At 31.9% G+C, this 27,165-nt stretch overlaps 5 protein-coding genes across 6 annotated transcripts; 4 read left to right on the top strand and 1 right to left on the bottom strand.

Annotated features, from left to right (window-relative positions):
* Window positions 1-4,231: 4,231 nt before the first annotated feature.
* On the bottom strand, window positions 4,232-4,878 carry LOC140963501 (18.2 kDa class I heat shock protein-like). Its single transcript, XM_073422886.1, has one exon. It carries the CDS (start codon window positions 4,812-4,814, stop codon window positions 4,344-4,346), a length of 471 nt encoding a protein of 156 aa, XP_073278987.1. The 5' UTR covers window positions 4,815-4,878; the 3' UTR covers window positions 4,232-4,343.
* Window positions 4,879-5,748: 870 nt separating this feature from the next.
* LOC140985777 (protein CIA1-like) lies at window positions 5,749-10,078 on the top strand. The gene is made up of 10 exons (XM_073453700.1): window positions 5,749-6,214; window positions 6,446-6,592; window positions 6,859-7,077; window positions 7,180-7,238; window positions 7,584-7,649; window positions 7,748-7,819; window positions 8,397-8,459; window positions 8,556-8,625; window positions 9,390-9,473; window positions 9,825-10,078. Exons 1-10 carry the CDS (start codon window positions 6,020-6,022, stop codon window positions 9,894-9,896), a joined length of 1,047 nt encoding a protein of 348 aa, XP_073309801.1. The 5' UTR covers window positions 5,749-6,019; the 3' UTR covers window positions 9,897-10,078.
* Window positions 10,079-10,979: 901 nt separating this feature from the next.
* On the top strand, window positions 10,980-13,496 carry LOC140985769 (IAA-amino acid hydrolase ILR1-like 3). Its single transcript, XM_073453687.1, has 5 exons — window positions 10,980-11,425; window positions 11,871-11,996; window positions 12,282-12,596; window positions 12,720-12,848; window positions 12,963-13,496. The coding sequence occupies exons 1-5, from the start codon at window positions 11,078-11,080 to the stop codon at window positions 13,329-13,331; spliced, it is 1,287 nt and encodes a 428-aa protein (XP_073309788.1). The 5' UTR covers window positions 10,980-11,077; the 3' UTR covers window positions 13,332-13,496.
* Window positions 13,497-14,120: 624 nt separating this feature from the next.
* LOC140985754 (UPF0496 protein At3g19330-like) lies at window positions 14,121-17,212 on the top strand. 2 transcript variants are annotated; one of them, XM_073453677.1, is made up of 3 exons: window positions 14,121-15,001; window positions 15,169-15,237; window positions 15,646-17,212. In XM_073453677.1, exons 2-3 carry the CDS (start codon window positions 15,204-15,206, stop codon window positions 16,713-16,715), a joined length of 1,104 nt encoding a protein of 367 aa, XP_073309778.1. In that variant the 5' UTR covers window positions 14,121-15,001; window positions 15,169-15,203; the 3' UTR covers window positions 16,716-17,212. The 2 variants fall into 2 exon arrangements, with proteins under 2 accessions (XP_073309778.1, XP_073309771.1); XM_073453670.1 differs by having other exon boundaries at window positions 14,121-15,237.
* A 4,466-nt stretch (window positions 17,213-21,678) lies between these two features.
* On the top strand, window positions 21,679-25,216 carry LOC140963418 (B3 domain-containing protein At2g36080-like). Its single transcript, XM_073422775.1, has 3 exons — window positions 21,679-22,803; window positions 23,922-24,094; window positions 25,126-25,216. The coding sequence occupies exons 1-3, from the start codon at window positions 22,023-22,025 to the stop codon at window positions 25,135-25,137; spliced, it is 966 nt and encodes a 321-aa protein (XP_073278876.1). The 5' UTR covers window positions 21,679-22,022; the 3' UTR covers window positions 25,138-25,216.
* Window positions 25,217-27,165: the final 1,949 nt, after the last annotated feature.

Raw genomic sequence — 27,165 nt, 5'->3', positions numbered from 1 at the left:
TAACATAATGATTTATAATTTTAATTTTTCGTAGAATTTGAGTCAATTATTAGATGAAACAAAGATATGTGATCGATTAATACTCTATCTTTAATGCCAAACCGTGGGGTCCTTGCACACACACACACACATATATATATATATATATTATGCATGTATGTATATATACTTGATGGGAAAAAAATAGAAGACTGAGTTGGAAAAGAAGAAAAGGTCGTATTGTTGGAGCTTTTTATGAATAGAACATTTCCACTAATGGTACACAGAATCCATCTTTTGCATTTACATAAAAAGAGAAATAAAATAAAATGGGATCTTATATGAACTTTTTTTAGTTCGTTTTTTATATATAATGTTAATAATAATAATACATTTAGGATTAAAACATAATTTTCAATCTCATATATTCTGGGAATGGGCATAATCATGTATTCTAATGTTAATGATGGAGGCATAAAGGATTTCCACCACTACTCATGGCCGCACGTACATGTTTAAAAACCATACTTTTAGAAATTAATTGATCTAACAAAATGTTGTATCGCTCACTTCTGTATTATTTTTAACAGGAAAAAAAGTTAAAAAAAATAAAAATTTCTAAAGTTATTTATAGATCATGGGCATGTCTTACAAACTGATTGACGATAAATTTGAGGGTAGCTAGCTAGTGTTAAAATTTAAAGATTTGTATTTTATTAGAAATCATTTTTTTAAATCTAACATTATTTATGTTATGATCAATGTAAGTATTTAGAGAAAAAATTTCTTCACTTAGGCTTTAGGGATCTCAACTGTTAGGAATTAAGATCAAATCTCGAACTTCTGAGTGCAACAAACAACTTATCAAAGAATAATGCGGAAAAAATATAACTGAACTTAGAGAACCAAATACTAATCAAAATCGGCAGACCCAAATCAGTCGAAAAATGCAGTAAATAATGTGCTGAAAGGAAATAACACAATATTATTTATGGAAGTTTGAAGGATTTTAAAATTCTTCTATGTCTCATCTTCTATCTCTATAATGATTCTACTAGAAAACTTGATAATTACAAGAACCGCAACTGCATATTTCAGCATGACTTACCAATTACTTCACCAAAACTCTTGGTACACAAATTTAGAATTTATAGAAATCTGCACAGAATACTCACATTTTAAATGATATAGATTTGATAGATTTGTGAATTTTAAAAAGTACATAATATCGTTCTACTGAGGTGTAATTGTCTTTGCTTGTTAGAACAATCGAAACTTGATGCTTGATATATTGCAGATTATAGTTTCACTGCAACCACATGTTATAAATTTTGGTAAAGCGAAAAACGCTCAGTCCTATAATTGGTAAAACAGTCGATATCACAAGTTCGATTTTTAGTGATTACAAGGAGTTCAATTATTAAGAGATAAATTATTGAGATGCAATAATTGCCTATTCTTGGTAGAACATTAATAAAAACATGTTGTTTGAACTGTTGTACGATTTAAAAGATTAGAATTATAACATTACCACCAGCTATAACTTCTGATAAATCGGAAACTTTTGATAAATCCGAAACGCTTGATCTTACGTACACATTCAAATAGTATTTCAACAGAGCTTGATTTAGCTTTGTGAATCTCATATGAATGAAAGATATAAGTAATTCGCATAAGTAGAGTGCAAATCTTAAATATACCTTTTATAGAGTTCTTTTTTAAACGACGACTATAAATTAGTCGTACTCCTGCCATGGCAACAATAATATTTGGTGTCACGAGTCTTTTCTTTTACACCAAAATAATATACGACAATTAAAGATTAGTGAACTGATATAGAACCGTCATCTTAAATTTGTCTATATTCCCAAAACAATATCTTAATCATATGATCATTTGCTCAATGAAGTCAATGGCGTTAAGTTCATTTTCAAGGAAGGCTTCTCAAACTGATATCAGTCATCTGAATAAACATGAAAGGTCTTCTGATATGCTACTGCTGAATTCCATCACTTATACATTTTTCTTTTTTTGCAGCACTTCACCAAAAATTGTAATTACTCAACAATCTACACTCTATCCTTATATCTATTTTAAATCAATAGCATCTGTTTAAATAATTGCACACCGAAAAACAAGAAAGACGACCCCGCTCTTTATGTTACTTCTATCATAGCTACTAAACTATCTTTTCTTATGATATTTTTGTGCTTAATATTTAAGCTAACTGTTGTTTAACTCGTTACATTAATGATATTATCTATACACTAGAGTAAAAAAACATGAAACTTTATTATTTTAAAGGGAAATTGGCCTTCAATCCCCGGCCGTCGATTTTTTTTGTTAGTACCACATTTCCACATGAAGTGTACCACATTTTGTATGACATAGTACCACAATTTTGTGGGTAGGGAGTGAACCCAAAGAAATATTTTGATTGGAGATTTTTCACCAACTTCCCCTTATTTTAACTAAATAATTTTAATAAATTTATTCATAAAAAATTCGTTCACTTCAAGGAATATACAACTATATATAGCAATAGTCCTTTTAGTCGTTTAAACTATAAAAAAACTGTTTGTAATAACTCAAATGATCACCTGTTTACACTTTAAAATTAATAACTAGTGCCGAAGCATTTACGTAAGAAATTAACGATAAATCAAGACGTAGAAATTTGAGGTGATGCCATGTTTTTATTTGGGTAGAACTTTGAAAAGAGGCGTGAGTTTAATTCGATGTAAAATTGAAATTTGAAAAATAAATAGTGGAAAGTTTAACTAAATTTGTAATATATTTTGCCTTGGAATTTTAAAAATAGTTTCAGAAAAACAAGAAATTAATTACTACCATCTAATTAATAATAATAATAATAATTGACATTCATAATAATAATAATAATATTAATAATAATATAACGTTATTGACATTCATAATGTTGTAATTGTTTATTTGTTAAAGAATACATTTCTTCAAATATATAATAATAATATTAATAATAATTGACATTCATAATAATAATAATAATAATAATAATATAACGTTATTGACATTCATCATGTTGTAATTGTTTATTTGTTAAAGAATACATTTCTTCAAATATATAAAAATGAAAAAACTTGTCTAGTCGTGTCATTGTATTGGGAAATTTGTACTTTTTTTAATATTTAAATCTTAGCAAATTTTTATTTCTATATTTCAAAATTTAATCTTAATCTTCTATATGATCTTTTTTTTAACAATTTCAATCTTTTTTCAAATACGTCAATAATATATTGATGTGATGTTTAGTGACATATCAACAATTCAACGAAATTGATTTTAAAATTACAAACAATTGAAATATATTTGATTAAGCTGAAATTATCGAGAAAAAAACATATATGATCAAAACTATAAATTCTCTCATCTTATTTTATTAAAAAAAATACAGTACTCCATACTTGTATAAAGAATGTAAAATGTCGGTTAGAAAATAACAGGTCCCTGGTTGCCAAAAAGGGCGGGAGGTGGAAGAGTGTACTCATAGTATAAACACTAGTTACTATGCACACGCGATGCGTGTGTGTATAATTTTTTTATTATTATCGATGGACTAAAGTGAAATTTGACAAATTATGGAGAGACTAAATTAATATTTGAATTGTTGAAATAAAAATAAAATAAAAGTGTGTGTTGAAATTAAAACAAAAAAAAAAACAAAAATGTAATATTAATATCATATAATGGTAAAATTGAAAAAAAAAGTTGATGTCCTCTCTAAGTAGTCATTATCATGTACTCACACTTAATATAATAGTATAGATGTGGCAGAATCTCAAAAATTTTTTTTTTAATATATATATATATATATATATTACGTTCAATCTAGTTATGTAATTGTTATACTCATTTTTTTTTATAAAAAATTCTATTTATTCATATTCGAATTCAAAATATTTAAAGTTGATGAATTGTATACATAAATATACCTTAAAACAAAATTATCGGTTTTTTGGCCCAAAAACCCAAGAGTAAGCCCAACAAATGATCATCCATCCAGGTACCTAAATTAATGATCATACTATCCATTTGCTCTCTTTGTTTTTAATTCATATATATATATCTCATTTTATCGTACAAGATTCAAGAACCTACATAGTTTAGGATCGAATAGAAAAATATAACTGCCTCTGCGGTAGGAATTAGGATCGAAATAACAACGAGGCAAGAACTAGGCAATTCCGAATTGAGAGCAAAATAAAATAGAAAATTTATTCAAACAATTTATTTTGTTAAGATAACATACAAACTAGAAATCACGTACTTCACTTCCATGCATTTCGTGTATGAAACCAAGCACAATTACATTAAGGCTTTCGCTTTTAACCCGAGATATCAATGGCTTTCGCTTCTGGTTTCTTCACTTGCCCTTTCGGCACAGTCACTGTTAGCACCCCATTTTCCATCGCCGCCTTGATTTCATCCATCTTCACGTCCTCCGGCAGCCTGAAGCGGCGGAGGAACTTTCCGCTGCTCCTCTCCAGACGATGCCATTTGTCGTTCTTCTCCTCCTTCTCACTGCTTCTCTCTCCGCTGATCTGAAGAACTCTCCCTTCTTCTACCTCCACTTTCACCTCCTCCTTATTCAACCCCGGCAGGTCCGCCTTGAAAACGTGGGCCTCCGGTGTCTCTTTCCAGTCGATCCGCGCACCGGCGAAAGCGGATGTGTCTCGGGCCTGGCCTTCGGCGTCGGCTACTGCACCTGCGAATGGGAATCCGTCCCAAATTTCTAGCAAAAATGGGTCGAAGACATTGCTCCGGCGGTTGCCAATGAAGCTAGTAATCAGAGACATTGTAGTTAAATTGCAGAAGATTAACTACGAAGCTGTACTTATAAGCTGATTGATCCGAATATTTTTGAGTGATAATCAAGGGAAACACACTCGTCAATATATAGGAGTGTGGACACGATTCTAGCACTTTCGCGCGAGTTCTCAACACGCTTTTTCATTATATCTAGCGATATCTAGTTCAAACTCGTGCTTTCCGCAACCTTCTAGTTGATTCTTTCGAAAAGAAACCCAAATATCAAGGCACCAGCCCATTTTATTATGCTTTTTTAATTTTATGATGACCCGCCATTATTTAGAATTAATTGAATCATTAGGTTTTATAATGTCTATTATTTCTCCATTTTTTTTACTTATTCATGTATGAATTGTTTGGTGGTCACACCCTATGGATTTAAATGAAACTATAATTGTCGAATAGATGCATGTAAAATTCAAGTTCAATTCGATTAAAGATTCTAGCTACTTAAGCTCAACTCGAGTTCGGTTAAATCGAGTTCGAATCAAGTTTTTAATGAGTCTCTCACAAGCTACTCACAAATAACTTGACTCGTTTTAGCCTTATACACACACATTTATTATATAATCGAGTCGAATAGATACATGTAAAACTCGAGCTCGACTCGATTAAAAATTCTAGCGACTCAAACTTAACTCGAGTTTGGTTAAATTGAGTTCGAGTCTAGTTTTTAATGAATCGCTCACAAGCTACTCACAAATAAATTGACTCGTTTCAGTCTTAGTAGGACTATCGCGTGAATTGATACCAAAAAACCTTACTAAAGCTCTCGGGGCAATACAAACCAGCCCAAAAAGCTGTACTGATCCAGCCCGTGTTTCTTTGCGGTCCGGCCCGTCACGAAAAGCTGGCGATAAATGTTCAACAAAATCTAGCTATTGAAAACGCGACTTCACAGGGAGGCGCATTGCGCCACTCTTTCGACAGTGACAACCTTACAAAATGAGCGCTGTCGGAATTAGTTACGAATCAGTTGTAGATGAAGCAATTGCAAGAAAACACGTGGCACAAGATATATGTATATATATATGTTGAAAGCTTGCCGCGCACTTGAGGCAGTTACTCATTTTGAATGCAGTCTTCTTCACCTTCATTTTTGATCCGCTCTCCGAATCTCTCCATTTTGTGGCGCTGAAATCTTCTATTTCTTCCGAATCACACTCACAATTTGATCTCTAGTCTTTGTACGATGAATTTCAAGGATAAGAATTTCGAGCTGGTAGAAATTGAAAATCTCCGAGGGCATACTGATAAGGTTCGGCGCGTCGCCTGGAATCCTGCAGCCGGAGTCGCCGGTGTACCAGCCATGATCGCTTCATGTGGCGCGGACAAAACTGTACGAATTTGGGAACAGAATCCCACCACCGGATCTTTCCAGTGCAAGGTTAATTTCATTTGGCCTGTGTGTATTGCGTAATAGATTTTCGTTTATGGCATCTAATCATATTTTAAGATTCCGTGAATGCGAATGACTTCGGTGTGGGGGAATATAAGTTTATCATAGTATTTGATGGAAAATTGCTGATTCTCGTGTGTTGAAGTTGCAAGGAATATGAAATTGTATAGCTTAATTACATAGATTTTCTGGTGTTAATGGTACCGGTTACGTATTTAGCAAGAGTTGGAGCGGAAGCATACTTCGACTGTGCAACAGTGCTTTTGGTCGGTAACTGGCAAGTTATTGGCAACATCAACTGTTGATGGCGACACATGTGTTTGGGAGAGTGTTGGGGAAACATTTCAACACGCAGATGATTTTGAGGTATTTGCATCTGACTTTTATTGAGTAAAACATCACATTATGGATTTGGTAATATATTATAACGTATATAATGAATGGATATTATAATATTTAAAAATTGATAATGAAATGTGTGATGATCTTATCTGTACTCTATTTTTACATTAGCTCGATGAGCTGATCCAGCTCAGTTCTAAATTTGTGAGTGTAGATATAAGCATGAAAATTCTAAAAGCTCGTCTTATTTAAATTCGTATTATGATTTTAAATGACATGTCGATATCCAGCATCCTCTCAAACTTCCTTCAAATGTCTACTGGAATGCATCTGGCTTGTTGCTTGTGACTTGTGCGGTGCAGAAAACCATCTGGATTTGGAAAATATCCTCGTATACTGAGATGGAAGCTCCATCATTGTTGCTGACTGATACAGAAGATGTTAAAATGGTCCAATGGCATCCATCACTGGATATCCTGTTTTCAGTTGGCTGTGACAACACTATCAAGGTAAGATAATATAGCAAAAACAGTTCTACCAAATTATAAAAGGCATATTCTTCTATTATCCATATTATGAACATCAATCAATGAGACTACTAACCTCTGCAGGTCTGGGTTTCGAACAGTGGTAGTTGGACTTGTCTTCAAACTTTAGGTGAACGTGACAGGTAGACATTTCAGCAACCGCTCTTTATGTTTAAATAAATCCTTTTCAGAATTAAATTCGCATGAGTTTATTGACAATATTTGCGTGATACACTTCCTTTTGTACAATTTTAGTGAGCACACTGTGGCATGTTGTCAAACATATAAGCAGAGCTGTGCGATATCACTTTATATGAAAAAGATGATAGATGCAGAAATCCCTCAATGAGCAGCAAATAAAATAGCCTTTCAGATAATATAATTTGTGCCCTTAATTCTTTCGTTCTACTTGTGCATTAAGCATTGTGTCTCCTTATGATTGTGTCATATTTATTGACAACATTTTATAACTGATTTTGTCTTTTTAGTAAACTCAAACATACATTCCAGGCCTTAGCTTTTAATTCAAGTGCAGACAAAATTGTTGCCTGCAGGTATGTGTGATCTTTTATCTTTTCTCAGCTTATATGTACAAATGATATATGTTTCAATGGCAACAAATAAGATTAACATAGTCAAAATGATTTCGCAGTGATGATCTCACCATTATGATATGGGGTGCCGACAGTGAGATGATGCTGAATGGAGAAAAAAATGCCCTTTGGTAAGTTTACATTTATGATTTTCCAGTCATATCTTTTCTTTCATGGACATGGATTTCTTGAAGGCTTTTGGCTCATAATGCAATCTCGTCGTTAAATACCCTAATTATCTCATGTCTTCAACACTAGTATCGAAAGATGAACTGTTTAGCACTTTAGCAGTTTCAATCAACAATCAGTTAGAAAAGCTAAGTGAAAGAAGCAGATATTAGCTAATATTCTCTATCATAGATATCACCTCGATGTGTTCACTTATTATGTTTCTAAATCAATAAAGATTTATTCCATCCAAGTCTCTCTCCATTCCTCATAGCTCTTTAGGCATTTGCCTGATGTCAATAGTTTGTGATTCTGTTTTCAACCAATACCCAATAGGTCAATATTTTGCATCACAACTATGATGATTAAATTTGTTTAGTTTATCCTGATGCCACTGTAGATGAACTAAGGCACAAATAAGAGAAACAAAACCAAAGTTTTCAATCGCTTTAGTAGAGAGATTACTCTGTTTGGTATTCTGGTTCTTAAAATTGAAATCATAAATAACTTGATTGTATATATGTTCTACATTTTTGTCAGGACACATCTATGTACTCTTTCTGGTTATCACGACAAAGCAATTTTTTCCGTACATTGGTCAAGGTAGGAAATTTTTTATTTATTTCTCTTCCACGTTCTTTTTAATCACTTTCCTTTAATTTTTACGATTTGCCCTCTCGTTTTGGTGAATGTTAACAGCGAGGGAATAATCTGCAGTGGGGCAGCAGATGGCGCTTTATGTTTATTTGTTGAGAATGAGGATCGCTCGGTATAAGTTAATAAATGCACGTACTCATTTGATTGATTCTCTGTATTTCCTTAACATAACCACTACTTTATTAAAATCACTGAGAGCTTTGTCCGCATTTTTCTTCCCATCCACCATGCATCTTAAATACGTCCTTTTTTTATGAGATGCGTTTCTATAGAATAAGTCTCCTAACAGGACAATGTATCAACCAAGAATATAATCACTTGTTCAGTTAAAATGAACCATAATAATCATAAACCATCTGAACATCTTACTTCATCTAGGAAGTAGTAACTAGCATCGTGATTTTAAAATCCCCTTGAATTAACTAGCTTTTTTGTTTATAGTTTGCAATCATCACCGCTCCGAAAAATTTAAAGTTCATCGACCTATTTTGCAGTGTCGTAGTTTATAAAACTATGACGTCCACTGCTACTTAGTTTTACTCATTCTTATATCATTGAAAATTTGAAAAGCAGTAGGCTCTAGGGATAAATTGCAATATGCATTAACATTAAGGATTTCAAGTATTTTTAACACATGGTTGCTTAGGGTCAAGAAAGATTCAAGAACCTTGACCAAATAGTCGATATATAAATGAATGCTGAATAGTCTCAAAGGTTGTCCATTCTCATCCCATAATCTATGTTTGAATTTCCTTCTTGCAATGCCTATGTAGCAGGATTGATAGATGTGATTACATTGGTTGGACTTGGAATGTGATTACGTAAGTTGTATTCCTCTGTCACGCCTTCATTGATATTTTTTGGATATTATTATAGGTGGATGAACCCAAATATAGATTGCTACTGAAGAAAGAGAATACTCATGATAGCAATGTGAATTCGGTACAATGGTGTACGACGGTATAGATCATTGTATTTTAAATATAGTCTCTTTGCAGTGTGATTACAATTTCAAATAGCTGTATATTTTCGCTGGATGTGATTAGATACGCCCAAGACCTACATTACTTTTTCCTTTTACCTGGATTTTCTTATTTGTATCCTTTACATCCAAAATTATTCAGCTGCTTTCAGAACCTGAAAAACTAAATTACCAATTCTATGCTTTGATGAGCTTCCCTTATGGTATATTTAGTACGCCTACTAGTGATGAATTTGGTGTCATGCTTTCTAATTACCATGTACTGATTAGATATTTTCTCATTCAATGATTTTAACTTCACATTTGTACAATTGTCTGTAACGAAACAGGAGAAAAGGCGTCTGGCCTCTGCGAGTGATGATGGAACAGTCAAAATATGGGAATTGGCTTCTCTACCTTGATTGTGAATTTACCATCGAAGATCTATAGTTAGATAATTCCACTATACTACTTCGAGTTTTGTTGCCCTTATGTAGATACATTGCACATTGGATACGATATTATACACTAGTAGATTCTATGAACTGAGCCTAGCATTTTCTTAATCAAGATTTTACGTGTTCTGAATGTGAGTAAGCAGATTTTGGCTTTGGAATTTGATGATATCTTTCACATGGTGATTCGAGTTTTAAAAGATTGTTCCATTCTTCTATTTTTTTGATACTTGCAACGTACAAGCATTACTTCCTTTATCCCCAGTTGCTACTTATTACTGCCTTTGGGAGTATAAGTCGATTCATCCTGAAATACATTAGAAGTTGTGAGTTTTCTTTTAATTCTTGATTGCTCTAGTTTGATTTGACCTTTTTTAGGATAACAAAACATATATTTATTTTTACCCTGTATGTTGAGTTCTATACATATACTAAAGTACTTGTGTGATCTATCACTTCATAAATATGATACTGATGACGAAAAGATGCATATCACATAAAATAATAAAAATTTTGCTCCTCGTGACAAAGGAGAATGACAACAATAAATTCTTTATACACCAGCTAATTTTTTTTTTCAGAAATATATTTATTTTTAGAAATATTCCAAATTCACATGTAAAATATTTTTAGTTTTTCAATTAACATGTAATTTTACTGAATTTTCATAATTTTCTTATACGTTAATTAATATAAAAGTCAAATCACATCGGTTCTAAATAATATATGGTATATAAAAAACAAATACAATGAAGTGTAAAAATAAATTATTCTATTAAAATTCTAAAAGTAAGTTTTAAAAACATAGGATTGTGTGGTTGGTTATCGATCCCCGAAAACTTTGAATCCATATTTCATTTCATGAATTTTATATTAAATTTAAAACGAATGAAAAAAAATCATATTTCTAATTAAAAAGCATGTTATAAAAATTATCATGTTGCATGGAGCTAATAAAAAGACACTTCCGTTCTATAAATTAAATAATATATAATAAATAAATAAAGCGTCATCTGGACAAGGCAATATTCTGAATCTCAAATTTCGAATTTTTATACGAATGACGGCCAATCTTGTACTCATCGAATTTACTACTCCAAGAAATAATAGCATGATCCAAATCGTCGTATTCTTGAGCAGGAATCCGTATGGACAGGTTCTGCGCTTACTTTTCCTTGGCTCTTCTTTCAACATGGGCGTCGACGAATCACGGCGTTTGGGCTTCGGAAACCGAATCCCTGTCACGAGAGTTGTTGCAATACGCGAGTGATGCGGAATTCTCCGGCTGGTTGAAAAGGGTTCGGCGTAGAATCCACGAGCATCCCGAATTAGCTTTTGAAGAGCATTTAACGAGTCAATTTATCAGGAGCGAACTGGATTTAATGGCAGTTGAATATGAGTGGCCTGTGGCGGAAACGGGGGTGGTGGCGAGAATTGGGTCGGGGGAGCGTCCATGGTTTGGTCTCAGAGCAGACATGGATGCCCTTCCTATTCAGGTGCAACAGCAAATCTGTTGATTTCTCTTTTTATTACTGTTTCATTTGAGTGAAGGGCCATTATTGATGCTTTTCTTAGGGGATTCTTTATGCTGTTGTTGTAGAAGTTAGAGTGTTCATGGTTTATTTTTCCACTAGAATTTTTAAAAAAAAATTCGATGCTGTAAAATACGAGTGGCGGGTACTTATCATGAGCCGTAAAGCTGCTTGTATGAGTTCTAATTTGAATCTCCTTGAATGTTAGGTTTACCCAATATCTCAGGAGTGTTGAATAGTCAAAGTTTTTTCATGTAATTGACACTGTGTTTTCCTACAAATGCAAGTTATCGTGATCTTATTCATAAACATTTACCTCCACTAATGTACCAATGTACTGATGCACCCACCATAAAAAGTATTTTGTACTGGTGCAGCTTCTAACATTTACCGAGATTCAAATTTGAAGGAATCGGTAGAATGGGAGCACAAGAGTAAAATCGACGGCAAAATGCATGCCTGTGGTCACGATGCTCATGTCACAATGCTGCTTGGTGCAGCTAAATTGCTACAAAACAGGCGCGATTCTTTGAAGGTAAACACCTGGGGTGGAGGGAAGGTTTGGCTACCCTGGGTACCACTTCCCCCTGAAATTTCATGTGGTTAAGCTTATCTGTATATCAACATACAGAAAAAGATGTGATGTTCCCCCATTTGTAAAATTTCCACCTTGCCGAAGCCGAATTATCGGCTTCTCTGCTAGACTAAGCAGTTTGATAAACAATGTAAAAGATGGTTTGAACCTAAGCAGTTCGTTTTCTAATGTTTTATTTGTACTGGTTATCTGAATTTTTGAGAGATTGATCATTCTATTTGAAAGGGCACTGTTAAATTAGTCTTCCAGCCTGGGGAAGAAGGTCGTGCTGGCGCCTATTATATGATGAAAGATGGAGCTCTAGATGGAGTTGAAGCAATTTTTGGTTTACATGTCGATCCATATATGCGCACTGGTACGATCTCTTCAAAACCTGGTCCAATTCTTGCTGGAGCAGGCCGGTTTTCGGCAACCATACGAGGAAAAGGTGGACACGCAGCAAACCCTCATAAAACTATAGATCCAATTCTTGCTCTTTCTACAGTGATTCTTGCACTTCAACAAATTGTTTCGAGAGAAACTGATCCTCTAGAGGCCAGGGTGTGTTTCTTTTCTTAATCATATTGCTTGATATCTATTTCTACTCTATGGTTCAATTGTGGGTTCCTGGATCTCGAATAAGAAGTCAAGAATGATCTGTTTTCCATGTGTAACATCGCATAGGTACTCTCCATCGGATATGTACAAGGGGGTGGAGCATTGAATGTAATACCAGAGACTGTCGAATTTGGTGGCACTTTCAGGTTCATGAATTCCGAAAGTTGTTCTTACCTTATACAAAGGATTAAAGAGGTATGTGTGCATTACATTACTTTTCAAGTTGACGTAGCATTCTTGTGCTCATTGCCTTAGTATATTCCTCACGATCACCCACAATTAGACTGTTTTCATATCAAATGCATACAGGTGATAGAAACTCAAGCAGCGGTGCACAAATGTACTGCATTCGTCGACTTCATGAAGAAACTAATGCCATATCCAGCAACCATCAACGATGCTGCCATGTATGAACACGCAAAAAGAGTTGGAGAAAAATTACTCGGGGAGGATAACGTGAAACTCCAGTCCATGACTATGGGAGCTGAAGACTTCAGTTTCTATTCACAAAAGATGGCGGCAACATTCTTTTTCATCGGAGTCGGAAACGAGTCCATGAAACCTGTCAAAGGCTTGCACTCGCCACACTTTGTTATTGATGAAGATGCCCTTCCAGTTGGAGCTGCGCTACATGCTGCAGTCGCACTTGCATATTTGGATGGAAGCAATGACAGATGACGGTCGGAAGAGCATGGTGTCACATCACATATGAAGAGAGGATTACCACATGGTGGCAAGGATCATGTTCTGGGAAACATTCCAGTTCCTTAAGTTACATTTGCTTTAATTGTCGAGTCACCTCCTATTTACTTCTTGAATTCAAATATATACATATAAGTTTTAGTCTTGTGTTCTGTTATAAAAAAACGCATTCTTTTCCCCACGAATTATTGGTTACAAAATTTATTCAATATCTTAAACTTAAACATAACTAATTAGATATTTGTTTTATGAATTGGAAGAGTGGTATCCTGTCGCGGTTTGAACCGTATCTCTTTTCTCAATTAGCTAGACAATTAGCAAGATAAGTTTAAAATCGAAATCTCAATCGTCGACATACATCGGTATAATAAATATATATGTTATTATTATTAAAAAAATAATAAACATAGCAAATTTCGATATAATCTTCCAAATAGATATTTTCAAAGTATTAGGATCGATAGTAAACAATTCGGTCTGAGCCAAATAGTATTAGGCTCGAGTTCGACTTGTTTAAAGTATATATTGACTTGAGCTCGACTTGATTCAAGTTTTTATCATGAGAATTGAATTCGACGTATTCGCGAGCTCAAGCCGGCTCGTTCGATAAAAAATAATAATGCAAATTTATTATCAAAAAATAATAAGAAAATAATTTTATGAAAAAAAATTATAATAATAATTGTATCAAAGAAATTAAATAATAATAATAATAAATAGATTAAAAAAAAAAGCCTAAGTCAAACATAGACGCACAAGTACAACCCGCTTGGTACAATTGAACTCTTTCTTCACTCTCACCGATTCATAAATTTACTCTGAACCCATTTAGTATAATTTTGCGTAGGAACTTGTACGTATTGAATTCAACTATACGGGCAAAATTTTGATATCGATTTTTATTTTTGGATGTTCTTTCATTGCAGTGTTGGAAGATTCAATCTGTTTTGAGGTACGTTGGTTCAATCTTTATTTATATCATGGAAAGTTGAGATCTTTAGTTGACTAAAAAATGCAAATCTCTTTATTGGATTTTCTAGTTGGATATCCTCATGGCTGGTGAAGGGTAACTTAGTTTGGAAGTTCTTGCATACGATCAATGTAAAATTTTCACAGCCATGGGAGCTGTTATGCTGCTTTAATGATCAAGTACTGTAATTTGGCATTAATAAAACAATTGAATGGTTTGAATAAAAAGAGTTTTTGACTATCGTAATTGCGTGATAATTTACTGTATGATGTTTGGAATGAAACATTTCTTGTTGAGATAAATATAAATAACCTGAGATTTCGTCAAAATTGCTTAAGTTTCCTCCAGCCATATGATTCTGAATGTTGTGGAGTTGTATTCGAGAACTGAAATATCTAATGATCAATTTCATACAATATATGGTACCAGAGCCAAGGTGGATGTGTTCAAAGTTCTTGTAGAAAATATGCGGACGGTAATCTATTTACCTATTTTATATAATGCTGATACCTTGCAGTATGATGTTTCATTTTTCACATAGTTTGAGCTAAGGTTTCATGATTTGAATGGAGAGATTCGGCTTGGGTGGAGGGATATATGAAGCATGTATTTCAAAGATACTAGGTGCAGTTGGAATCTATTATCATCGTTACTACAATGATGCAATTTTGATCAGGTTGTAATTTGAAATTTCGTTTAGTTAAAATCATCCAAGTAACTTCATCTATTCAATCCAAACTCACCTGAATAATTGGTAATTTTTTTCTTTGTGATATCCATCACATTGCCTTTTCTCCTTTCACTGGACTGCATATCCTTTTCTATGGGACTACTGAATGCAAGGTGTTAAGTAGTAACAATTTAACAAAGTTCGTTGCATGGGCCATCCATTTTCATCTTCCGCTTCGCAAGGTAACCTTCCATCTCTAAAAATCTATATCTGTCTATGTGCTTGTTATTCCCATCCTCCTTTTTAGTTTTCAATTCTATTTATTAATTTTTTCGAAGCTAAAACTTTTCTTCTTGACTATTTTTCTCTCCTTCGATTTGGATCTCAAAATATCATGGAGAACTGTATTTGACTCTATTTTGCGAATGTATAGCGTGTGTTTCATAACCTGGTAAAGATATAGGTACCGAGGACTTGTGCAAAAGGGGAGTTTTTTCAGTCAAAACACTGAAAGTATGAGCATGTCATTGGGCCGCTCGGATGGGATTCTCATGCCCTTATAAATCCTCCTATTTCTTCTCCTTTTTCTATTCCTTGTGTATTTTGCACTTTGTAAGGTACCACATTCTTATCTCTGATTTTTCCTTCAGGTCATTCAATAGATAATACGTCAACATCAAGTGTCCAGCTCTCCCCCACTGTTAACCTCACTCAAGAATTCACACTTGCAGTTGAAACAAATTCTTATAAGGAGATTCGGAGAATATTTGACCAGCAACGCTCTTTTAATCAAAATGCTGACATAGAGAACATAGAGATCTTCGAGGAACCTCTGCTGTTAGAGCAAGTTCTTCAACCAAGTCGTGAGAGCATTGCGGACGCACTTTCACTAGTAGGATCCTATTCCCTTGCTCAGCTTGTCGCCACTTGTTTCGAACATAGTGAGAATACATCTCGTCTTTACCTTCTTCTCTACCAGAGACTCCACAAAGCTCGACATGTCTATACACCTATTCATAACCTTCTTGATGATCTTCCCCTAGACATGGACTCCGACTCCTGTTCCCTCTCCCATTCACAATGCACATCAGCTTTTAACGTCTTTCTCCAATTTGATGGCCACGAAAACCCTTTCATGCCCCCTCAACCACACAACTTTGACCACCTTCGTCAATCCTTTTCTCAGTTCACAAAACAACTTGACACACGCTTGGAAAAGACAAAATCAAGAGTCCATCTCAGACACCACTGCTCAAAAGGATCCTCTTTGTGTATTATAGCAGCTGGTGTTGGAGTGGCAGTGGCGGCTGTGGCAATAGCCACCCATGCTCTTGTTGCTATCATAGCAAGCCCCATATGCCCGATAATTCTTCAGTCCTTATCGACTAGAAAGGAAGTGGTCCATCTAACACAACTTAATATTGCAGCAAAGGTCGCTTATCTTATCCACAAGGAGCTTGACACTATTGACCGGCTAGTGGCCCTGTTACATTCTGATTTTGAGAACGTTAAGTTTCTTGTTCACCGTGGTGTGGATCGGGGTATGGACAGGTATCTCATACAGGAAGCATTAAAGCTGCTTAAAAGAAACCGATCCAGTTTTGCTCAACGGCTTGTGTTTCTCGAGGAGCATCTGTTCCTCTGTTTTGATTCAATAAATCAAGCCAGATCGTTACTTCTCAAAGAGATACATGCACATCAAGATCATTCTCCTGGCTGACTTCACCTTATTTTTGTATTCCAAGTGCATCTGTTTAGAGAAGGACAAATTTGATTAAGTGATATTGGCTAAAGATTCTTGTTTTTTCTTCACATGTTCACTCTGAGTCCCTTATCCCAGGAATGCATTCTTAATTATAGATTAGATTGAAGGATTATATTTGAGTGAATTATGATATCTCATGATCTCTGACAGCAGTTATATCCCATGTATAAGATCCTTGTAGCTTTATTTCTAGTTGAAGTTATAATATTGTCATTCGCGAATTAATCCCACGCATGCAGAGTCTTGAATAAGATTTGATTAGAATTGGCAAAATAATTAATTATTTGACAGGAAAGCGACAGAAGATCGTAAGTGACTGGTCCTGAACCAACTGGTAGCTAAAGCTGTCCAGAACCTGTTGCAATAAGGTTTTGGGGTCTGAAACTAGCTGGTCTTGTTGTATTACTATTACCATTGCTTCTGCAATAAAGAAACAAATTTTCACAGACTCATTATGTATTGATCAAAGGAATACGATGACATTGCATCTTCCATTCCTGAATACAGTTTTCTTACCCTCTAGTAATACAGTTTTCTTACAGTTTACAATTATAAATTTATTAATTTTAAAATATAGAGCCAAATTCATGTGCAATAAGACACGTCCATACTTTACACACACACACACACACACACATATATATTTGATTCAATGATTTGCTCTTATAATCAGACGTATGTTATCATTCAAGATATATAACAATACCAAGTTTAGGATTATCATCTTCGTAGAGCTGTAAGCAGATAAATTCTGATTTTATCCAAATAACTATTAACTATTGTATAAATATTGCTTAACCACTAATATTAATTGGATTTTTCTACGCTACGTGTTTCTCTTTTGACAATCTCATACCTTGCTTGGTATAAACAACAAAAATATAATTTAGGGAAAATAACAAAATTGATCAACCCCCGGTCGTATTATCATATGCAGCTCGGAATTAAACACTTCCAATGTGGTTCGGACGATTTGAATCAAAATTTATTTCTTTAAATAAAATTTCATAATTAGAAAAACGTATATTATGTTTGAAAAGACAGTAAAATTAAGTATTGAAAAACTATCATGTCATATTATGTGTATTATATATAATTAAGTGCACATGCAAAATACTCAAGATGGTAAAACTCAAAATGAATTTAAGATCCACATTAAGTGCACATGCAAAATACTCAAGATGGTAAAACTCAAAATATTTCTTTTTGAATCGAACCACAAGTTATCGATTCTGTTTCTGTTTTGGAACTGATACCGATAAACAGATTTGAAACGACGACCATCTTGTTTCCGATTTATGGTCAAGGCTAGACACTTGTGTGTCACCATTCCACATGTATTCTGATCAGCAGCATCAACATTTTTTGTTTAAGATATTTGTTTCTGTCGGCCATCGGATATGTGCTCGTAATTTGGACCATCGGAGGAGTACGCGTTGTTTTATGAAATTCCGCCTTTGGTCTGTCATGAAGACCCAAGTTACTGAGCTCAATTATCATCTCGGCTCAACTCTTTACTAGGTGTATAAAATTTAAAACTCTTCATTTTTTTCATTCTACCCTCTATGTTAAAATAATCCACTCTTAAAATTCTCTCTACAAAGAACGTGAAGTTCCCTTTGGAGAGATTCAAGTTCTGTGGGAGTTAACCTTAATTTCAACACCAATATAATATAACAAGTGAAACACGTATTTTCTTGATATTTGTATAATATTTATCTTCATGGTATGTTAAGTTTAATTTATGATCTATTGCATGACGATAGTTTCAACAAATATTAGATTCGTGTTGATCTTGCGTATGACCTCGTTTGGTTGGGTTAAAATAGACACTTATTATCCAGTCTGAGGAGTTAAGTCAGATATTATGATTCAATCTGGAGAGTTAAACCAGAAACTCACAAATCAATATGGGGAGTTAAGCTAGATATTTGATGTTTATCATATGTGGAATATTAAATCTACTTATAAATAAATTTGATTTGTGATTTATAAAAGTTTTGTGTTATTTTTAAACTTGAAAATATGCTCATTCCATGTAACTGATTGACGACCATATCACTCAGTACCCCTTACGCCCCCTTTTATACGAGAATGCAATTGAGGATCAAGAATTTGCGGAATTTTGGGGTTGGTGATTTGCCATGAGATTGAACACATAGCTGTTTTTTCTTTCTTTTCTTTATTTGTAGTTTAGAACTGTTTATGTTAGATTTTGGATAGTTGATTTGTTTAATTTGAAATAAGTGAATTGTTGATTTTATGGTTGAGGTTGTAAAACAACTATTTATTTAATTTTTGGAATAAATGTCGTTTATTTTAGGTTTAGTGTTTTTTAGAAATAAAATTTAAACCGTTACAATTCGGGGGGTGACAAATAGCATGCTACATGTGCAAATTAAATACACACACTTTCATGTGTATCTGTGTTTTCCTAAGTGAGAGAGAGATGTGTATGTACATTATTATATTATATTATATTATATTATATTATATTACCATTACAAACCAAAAATATGTTTGGTCTGACCATACATATATTAACGTAATAACCAAACAAACCAGTTTAGGAGAGGCTAATATGCAAATCACCAGCTTTTGGATTTCAATTTAGTTAAAGATAATCAAACACAGAATCTGAATTTAAAAAACCGATTCTTTCTGCCAAAAGCCAATAATCATTTTTTAGCCACTTCAAACACCCCCTTAGCATTATAATAAGTTCTAATTAAGATGGATAAAAGAGAAAATGATTTTTTGTTCTATTAAATTGTCCAAGTTTAAGTTTTATTCAACTAAGTTTTAAAATTTTAATTTGCTAAAATAAATTTTAGTTTTGGTTATTTTAGTTCAATTATCACGTCAACATTTTATCGTGTCTTATCATCATTGTTCGACGTTACGTCAAGATGAAATACAGTAAAAAATTAGTGTATTATAATCAAAATGTGAAAACATAATGAATAAAACTCAAAAATAGACAAAGTTAGTGGATCGAAAATTTATTTTCCGATTGATAAAATTGTCTTTATTCATAATTCCGAATAATGTTTATATTTGAAAGAAAAAACTATATTATGGTAAATAAAATAAGATACACAAAATAACCATATCTTATTTATCTTTACTGCAAGATTTGTTCCAGGCTTCTGGGTTTGTATAAATTTAAATGACTATATGATCACTTTCAATACAGAAATAAAAAAAATTATAAAGAATCATAAATTTAAAAACACGTAACACTATTATATTTAAATAATTATTAAAAACTCTTATAAAATTCATCTCTGAAATTTTTAATTTGAATACGATATCGAGATTTTTTAGATTAAAATTATATGTATATAATTTCTTCTTCCAAACGGACACCATTATTTCGCAGCGCCAATTTTAAAAATAATTAATTTGATTATTTTTAAGCATCTCAATTTTTTTTTATTAATTTTCAATAATTAATTAAAATAATTATTATTGACATATTCATATTTTAAATAAATATGAATAAAAATTAATTTATTCATATTATCTTATATGAATCGAATCTTTTAGACAAATTACTTAAACGTAAATTTTTAACATGTAAATATTCTAATATATTTATAAATATATAATATGATATTATTAATTTATTCAGAAAAAATTTTTCATTAGATGAGTTTAAGTGTACTCGATGGATATACATATCGATATTACATTTGATCCACTTTTTTCTTCCAAATATTACGTTTGATTAGTCTTTTAAACTGTCCATATTTATAATAAAAAATAAAAATTTTATCATAAAATAATATTTTTCATACATAACTCAAATAAATATTAATATTATAAAATTGATCCATAAAACATGTCAAAATAATTTGTCCTTGAATTAAATGATATGCCAAAAGCCACAGAAGTTAGGTTACCTTCTCTTCATAATTTTCTTTTTCTACACACTTTTAGAAAATCATTTCAAAATATCATATCTAATAAAATATAACTTTTTTGACCAAATAATTATGTGTCATCTGAAGTGGCCCAGTGTTACAAGGTCGGCAACAGCATGGGAATTGGCTATATATATATATATATATAAATATAATATGAAAAATAATTGAGTAATCATGTGATTGAATAATAATTGAGTAAACAAAAAAAAATACATAAAAAGAGAGGACATAATTCAAACACGAAAGCAGAACAATAAAAAATTAATTTTCTATTGGGAAAAAAAAAATCTTATCTTCATGACTTGCGTCTAACTGCCAACAAAATATCGGGAACTTAACCCGTAAATGTTTCAGTGTCGTAAGCCTCTGCACCTGGTAAACTACTATGGCAGAATTTTTCAATTTTTTTAATATATTTGGACAGAAAAATGTTATTTTGTGCTACTGTAATTACAAGAAATTATATATTTAATTTCTGTTTCATTCATATTATACAGATATTTAGTATATATTTCCCTCTGTATGATATGAACACATTGTATTTTTAAGGATATAAACTTATTTTTTATAAGAAAAGATATAAAAACACAAGAACAAATTTTTTGATTATATTAATATATAAAATTACAGAAATTAAATCCATTTCATTTAAAAAAAAACTAAATATATCCTTTTTTTCAAATTGTTAAAAAAAATGTCTCCGCATGCATGGCCCAATGGTAAAGCATAACAAAAGAACGGCGGAATGAAATCTAGTCTATGTTTAGGTAATTATTATGGAAGACAGGTCATACAAATTTATTTTGGAAGATTGCAAGAGTCGTGGTTGGTTTGTGTATGAAGCCTGAACACATGGGTGAGATTTTTCTTTCTTTTTTTTTTTCCTTTTTTTTTCTTTTTAACAAAAAGAAACCTAAAGCAAGTGAAAGAATATATTGAAATTTTAATTCACCAGTTCATAAACACAATCAGAATCCCACACAAGCTGGCCCCTCAAAAACCTAATTTCTTCACATCAAAAGTAAATAAAACTTACCCAACACTATGGAATTATCAAAATTTTGCACTGAATATAATGATTGCTTACCAAAAAAACCCTAATAAATGCGAAGGTGTACTGGGATATTTCTTCTTCGTCACCCTCCTTCCACTTATATATACCTACACTTCTAACTTTCCTCGTTTCTTGCTGCACTTTCCCTTCTCTAATCTTCTTCTGCTGCTACAATGTTCTGCATCATATAAAACCCCTCCAGGCCCCCCCTTTTCTCCTCGCTTCTGCCTTTATTACTCCTGTTTTGAGTGTTTTCGAAAGTGCTTCACGCATCATTAAATGTCCACAAACCACTACTCCTCAGACCAGTTCCCAGATGCCCACTTGTACTGCTCCTATGCGCACTGTTTGATGGAATCCTCTTCAGGTCATTCGAATCAGGAATCCGCCTTTTTCTCCACCGGCGCTTACTGGGGTGGCTCCGGTGGAGGTGGTGATCGCTTTTCGACTAGATTTAACCTCAACATTGAGGATGATCAAGAAGAATCGGGATGTGATGAACAAATGAACAATGCGGATACTGATGGAGAGGGGAGTAATTTGATGGGGATGGATCAGTTTGGACAGGATGAAAGGGAACCCTTGTTCGAGAAGCCATTGACGCCAAGCGACGTGGGGAAGCTCAACCGTCTAGTCATACCTAAGCAACACGCTGAGAGGCACTTCCCCATAAGCGGCGGCGGAGGTGGCGGTGATCCTGGGGAGAAGGGATTTATATTGAGCTTCGAGGATGAGACGGGAAAACTATGGAGGTTCCGGTACTCTTATTGGAACAGTAGCCAGAGCTACGTGTTGACGAAAGGGTGGAGCCGATTCGTGAAGGAGAAACGCCTAGATGCCGGCGATTTTGTCTTGTTTTCGCGCCACCGTGCGGACTTTGACCGCCTTTACATAGGGTGGAGGAAGAGAAACTCCAGCGAGAGTAGTGGCGTCTCCCAGCTGGCGGGCGGCAGAGGGGGTGGTTTTAACCTAGCATTATACCAGGGGAATCCATATCCAAACCAGCAAGATCAAGGTTTTTCGCAGGCTCAACAATACCAACAGGACTGTCTTCATGCAGGTATCATTTTATGTAGTCAAATAAATTTATTTTGAATTAAAATTAAAAGAATTTCGGAATTCTATGAAATTTTTTTTTTTTTGGTTTTACTTGAGTAGCAAATTAGTATATTATAATAATAATAAAAATAATAATATGCATGGAATACCATTGACAGTTTCCATACACCTCCCTTAATTCTTGATAGTTACAACCATTTTTAAAAAATAAATATGAATATTTCAATTATAAGGACCACATTGTGCTCTATTCAAACATGTAATTAAGGAGGGATATTAGAATATTAGCTTTTTTTAATGTATAAGGACCACATTGTAATTCATTAATAAAAATTGTCTTGACTGAACCAAATATTCATCCTACAAATAAATTGTTTTAAAAAATTGAGATATTGGGTTGATAAAAAATAAATTTAAGGATAGTCTTCACTATGCAAAGTTAACTAAATTTATAACATATTAGATAATATTTTTTTATATGTCCTGAAGACATATATATGTCTTGTGCTTTACGCATTTCAATTGCTGATATTTTTAATTAATTATCACTGAAATTTGAAAGAAGTCTTTATATATTTTTTAATTAATATGTTCTTTGAATTTTTAAATATCGATGTGATATTTTGTTATTAAAAGTGAATCGATTTAGTTTTGAACAGAAATAATTGTTTTAAAATTTGAAAACATGTTGAGGTATTTAAATCTTGACAAGTTGACACTATATATGCTTCGGAATTGTGATTTCACATCAATAATTATTTATTAATTATACATGATTTTTTTTTAAATTTGACGTGGCCATGAAAGGTAATCTTTATATAATTACAAATGTATAAGTGCATTAATAAAGTTTAATGTTTGAAAAATAACCCCAATTATTAAATTATTAATTTTCCCTTGTTTCCTAGGACTTTAAAATGATTAATAATGTAGAAAATTATATGTTTTAATTCATCGCATATTTTTTAACGATATATAATTTTTCATACATGTCACAATGCGCATGTTAACCACTTGAACATCATTAAAAAAACGAAAATACTTAAAAATAATAATCATTTATTTAATACTCAGTTTATTATTAATAATAATTAAATTTTATTCATCTATATTTTCCAGGATCCGGTTCGCAAAACCAAACAAGAGGAGGTGGGAATTCAAGGAGGGTGAGATTATTTGGTGTGAATTTGGAGTGTCAAGCAGATGAATCCGACCCGTCCACCCCAACAGATGGGTCGGGTCATGGTCCATATAATCAAAGCCAAAATTACTCTCACCATCAAGATCACATGGTATAAATATATGTTAATATATTGTTTAATACCATCTAATTTCATTTTAATTAGTGGCATTTCATATTTTTAAAATTTTTTAAATTTTTAAATATTCCCTTGTGTTAAATGTTATTTGTGAAAGTGATGAATTTTTTTTTTTTACTATTCTTTGAAAAACACACCTTTCTTCTTCTTTTTCAGACTAATACATATTTCATTATTGAGATTTTTTTTCTCGTTCTCATCTAAGGACCCTAATTTTTTTATTAGAAAATCAAATTTGAATAACTACAAATTAAATTATATTACTTTAATAATTATTGCTTTATAAATATTTTGGTTTTATTGAGAGAAAAAATACAACCAAAATTTCTCCAATCAATCGATGCCAAAACATAGATTATAGGATATAAAAAAAGGCAGATAAGTTAATTATCAATAAAATAATTGAAAAGGCAAATTTCTTACGTATTATATATAAAATTAGTTAAAAACTTGTGTGAAACGATCTCACGTGTCGTATTTTATGAGATATATATTTTATTTGGGTCATCCATGAAAAAATATTACTTTTTATGTTAAGATTATTATTTTTTATTGTGAATATCGGTAGAATTAATCTATCTCACAGATAAAGATTTGTGAGATCGTCTCACAATATACTACTCTTAAAATTAAATATATGTTAGCCTTTTTCGAAGTAAATAATAAAGTATGAATCAATAGATGTGACCGCCTCTGTATGATTTTGCTGCTTCCTCTGAAGAAACAGATCCATAAGCTAAAAGTAGATTAATTTTACTGACTTTTAGGCAACTTTGAACGGATATGTATATATATATTTGAAGAAATTAATATAAACAATTAACAAGCAATTTTTGTGTTCAAAGTTTATACACACACACACACACAAGAATTTGGATGAGAAATGAGATGTAGGAACACGACAAAATGGAAAATTTGGATCATATAATAATAATAATTTTGTTGTTGAAAATTTATATGTTTGAATGATTTAATTTATTTAATATTATAACATATGCATGCAGGGATGGCCTTGACGGTGCATGCTTGGGAAAATTAATGAAGAGGATAAGAAGATCTGGGAGATGGGACGTTCACATTCAACAAATATTATNTTCTGCACGCAAGTTTCAGAATTTTCGTAGGAGGAGGCCCTCATCATGATGTAGTAGTAGTAATAATAATAATAATAGGATGATATTTTATGTAGAGTGGGTCTCATATGAGACCGTCTCACGAATTTTTATCTGTGAGACGGGTCAACCCTACCCATATTCACAATAAAAAGTAATACTCTTAGTATAAAAAGTAATACTTTTTCATGGATGACCCAAATAAGAGAACCGTCTCACAAATACGATCCGTGAGACCGTCTCACACAAGTTTTTGCTTTTTATGTAATTGATATACACTAAATATTAAAATTAATTAATGTGAGTTTCTTTTTAAATGAATAATTTGACAAAAATATTTAAAATAATATTTATTTGAGTTACTATGATGGTTAGTCTTCATTATTCTTTATATTGGATATTAATATTAATTTTTCTATCTTATCGAATGAAATATTTTTTTATTTGAAAAAATAAAAATAATGCATATATTAAGATAAAATAAAAGTAACAATATTCAGTTTAGTTTACAATAATTCTAATTTTTATTTGTGTTTTATTTTATATTATGGATATTAACAAAATTAAATATAATCATTTAGTATTTTTTGGTATGTTCTAAAATATGTCATCTAGAACTGTCTAAGCAGCGCTTAGGAGCTAGGCAGTCATCTATCGTCTCGATTTTTAGAAAGACGGCCTCTTAGCATTGTTTAAAAAATCGTCCGTCTAAGCTGCTTAGTGAGAGTTTAGGCGACCGCTTAATTTAATATATAGAATGTTTATTTTTAAATTTTTTTATTTGTTTTAAAAAATATTGTTCGATAAATTTTTCAATCAATTTATATCAGATAAATAGAAAAAATATGACATTGATTTTGAGTTTGAAATCCGATACATATTAATTATTGAAGAAATATGAAAATGAATAAGAAAATTTTAATATTTAAGTAAAATAATATTGCCTAGACGCTAAGTGGTAGGTGGTCTATCGCCTACTATATTTTAGAACACTGGTTTTCGATAATCTAATTTAGAAATTAAGAGTCTTTAAAAAAATTATTTAGAAACGACGAAAGATTAATATTGTTAAAATATAAAACAAAAGGTAAAGATGAAGTGCATTTATAAAATTTTCGATGATAAATATTATTCTCCTAATATTAATAATAATTGTCTATAAGAATGTTAAACTTGATCGAATTGTTAAGCGTTTAACTAATGGTCATGATTTTGATTTTTTCTAAAAATACTTTGTCGAGTGAACTTGTCACAAATTATTTGACGATATGATATATTAGTGTAATGCTTTTGTATTTTATTTGATAATTTTTTAATGTCTTTACATTTTTTGTTATTTCAAAATACTTTTTTCTTTGATAATGATATATTTAACATAAGAATAAATCTCATCTACGGGTTTGTTTACAATGAAAAATAATATTTTTTACATAAAAATATATTTTCCATGGATCGAGTCGGGTTTTACCAATTTTTTGTATAAATATCTCTCAATAATTTTAAAATTTTATCACTTTATCTATTACCTATATAAAAGAGCCAATCTTTTTAGAATTGTGAATTCACTTTTAAGTCCTTCATTATTAATTTATAGAATTAAGTATTAATATTAATTCAAAAATATATAATCTATTTATTTCTAGTACCTATATAATTTATTTTTTCTATTACCTATATATTAATGGAATTTAATTTGAAGAATATATAATCTATTGATTTTTATTACCTATCTATTATACATATATATCTATTACCTATATAATCTATTACCAATATAAAAAAGTCAATGTTTTTAGAATTGTGATTTATTTTTTTAAGTCTTTCATTAATTTATAGATTTTAATTAATTATTAAATTTATTATCTATATAAAAGAGGCAATGTTTTTAGAATTGTGATTTGTCTTTTAAGTATTTCATTAATTAATAGATTT

The sequence above is a fragment of the Primulina huaijiensis genome, chromosome 1 (assembly GCF_012295235.1).
Source record: "Primulina huaijiensis isolate GDHJ02 chromosome 1, ASM1229523v2, whole genome shotgun sequence".
NCBI lineage: Eukaryota > Viridiplantae > Streptophyta > Magnoliopsida > Lamiales > Gesneriaceae > Primulina > Primulina huaijiensis.
Note: the sequence above shows the minus strand (reverse complement) of the source record. Positions and strands in the feature narration are given on the sequence as shown.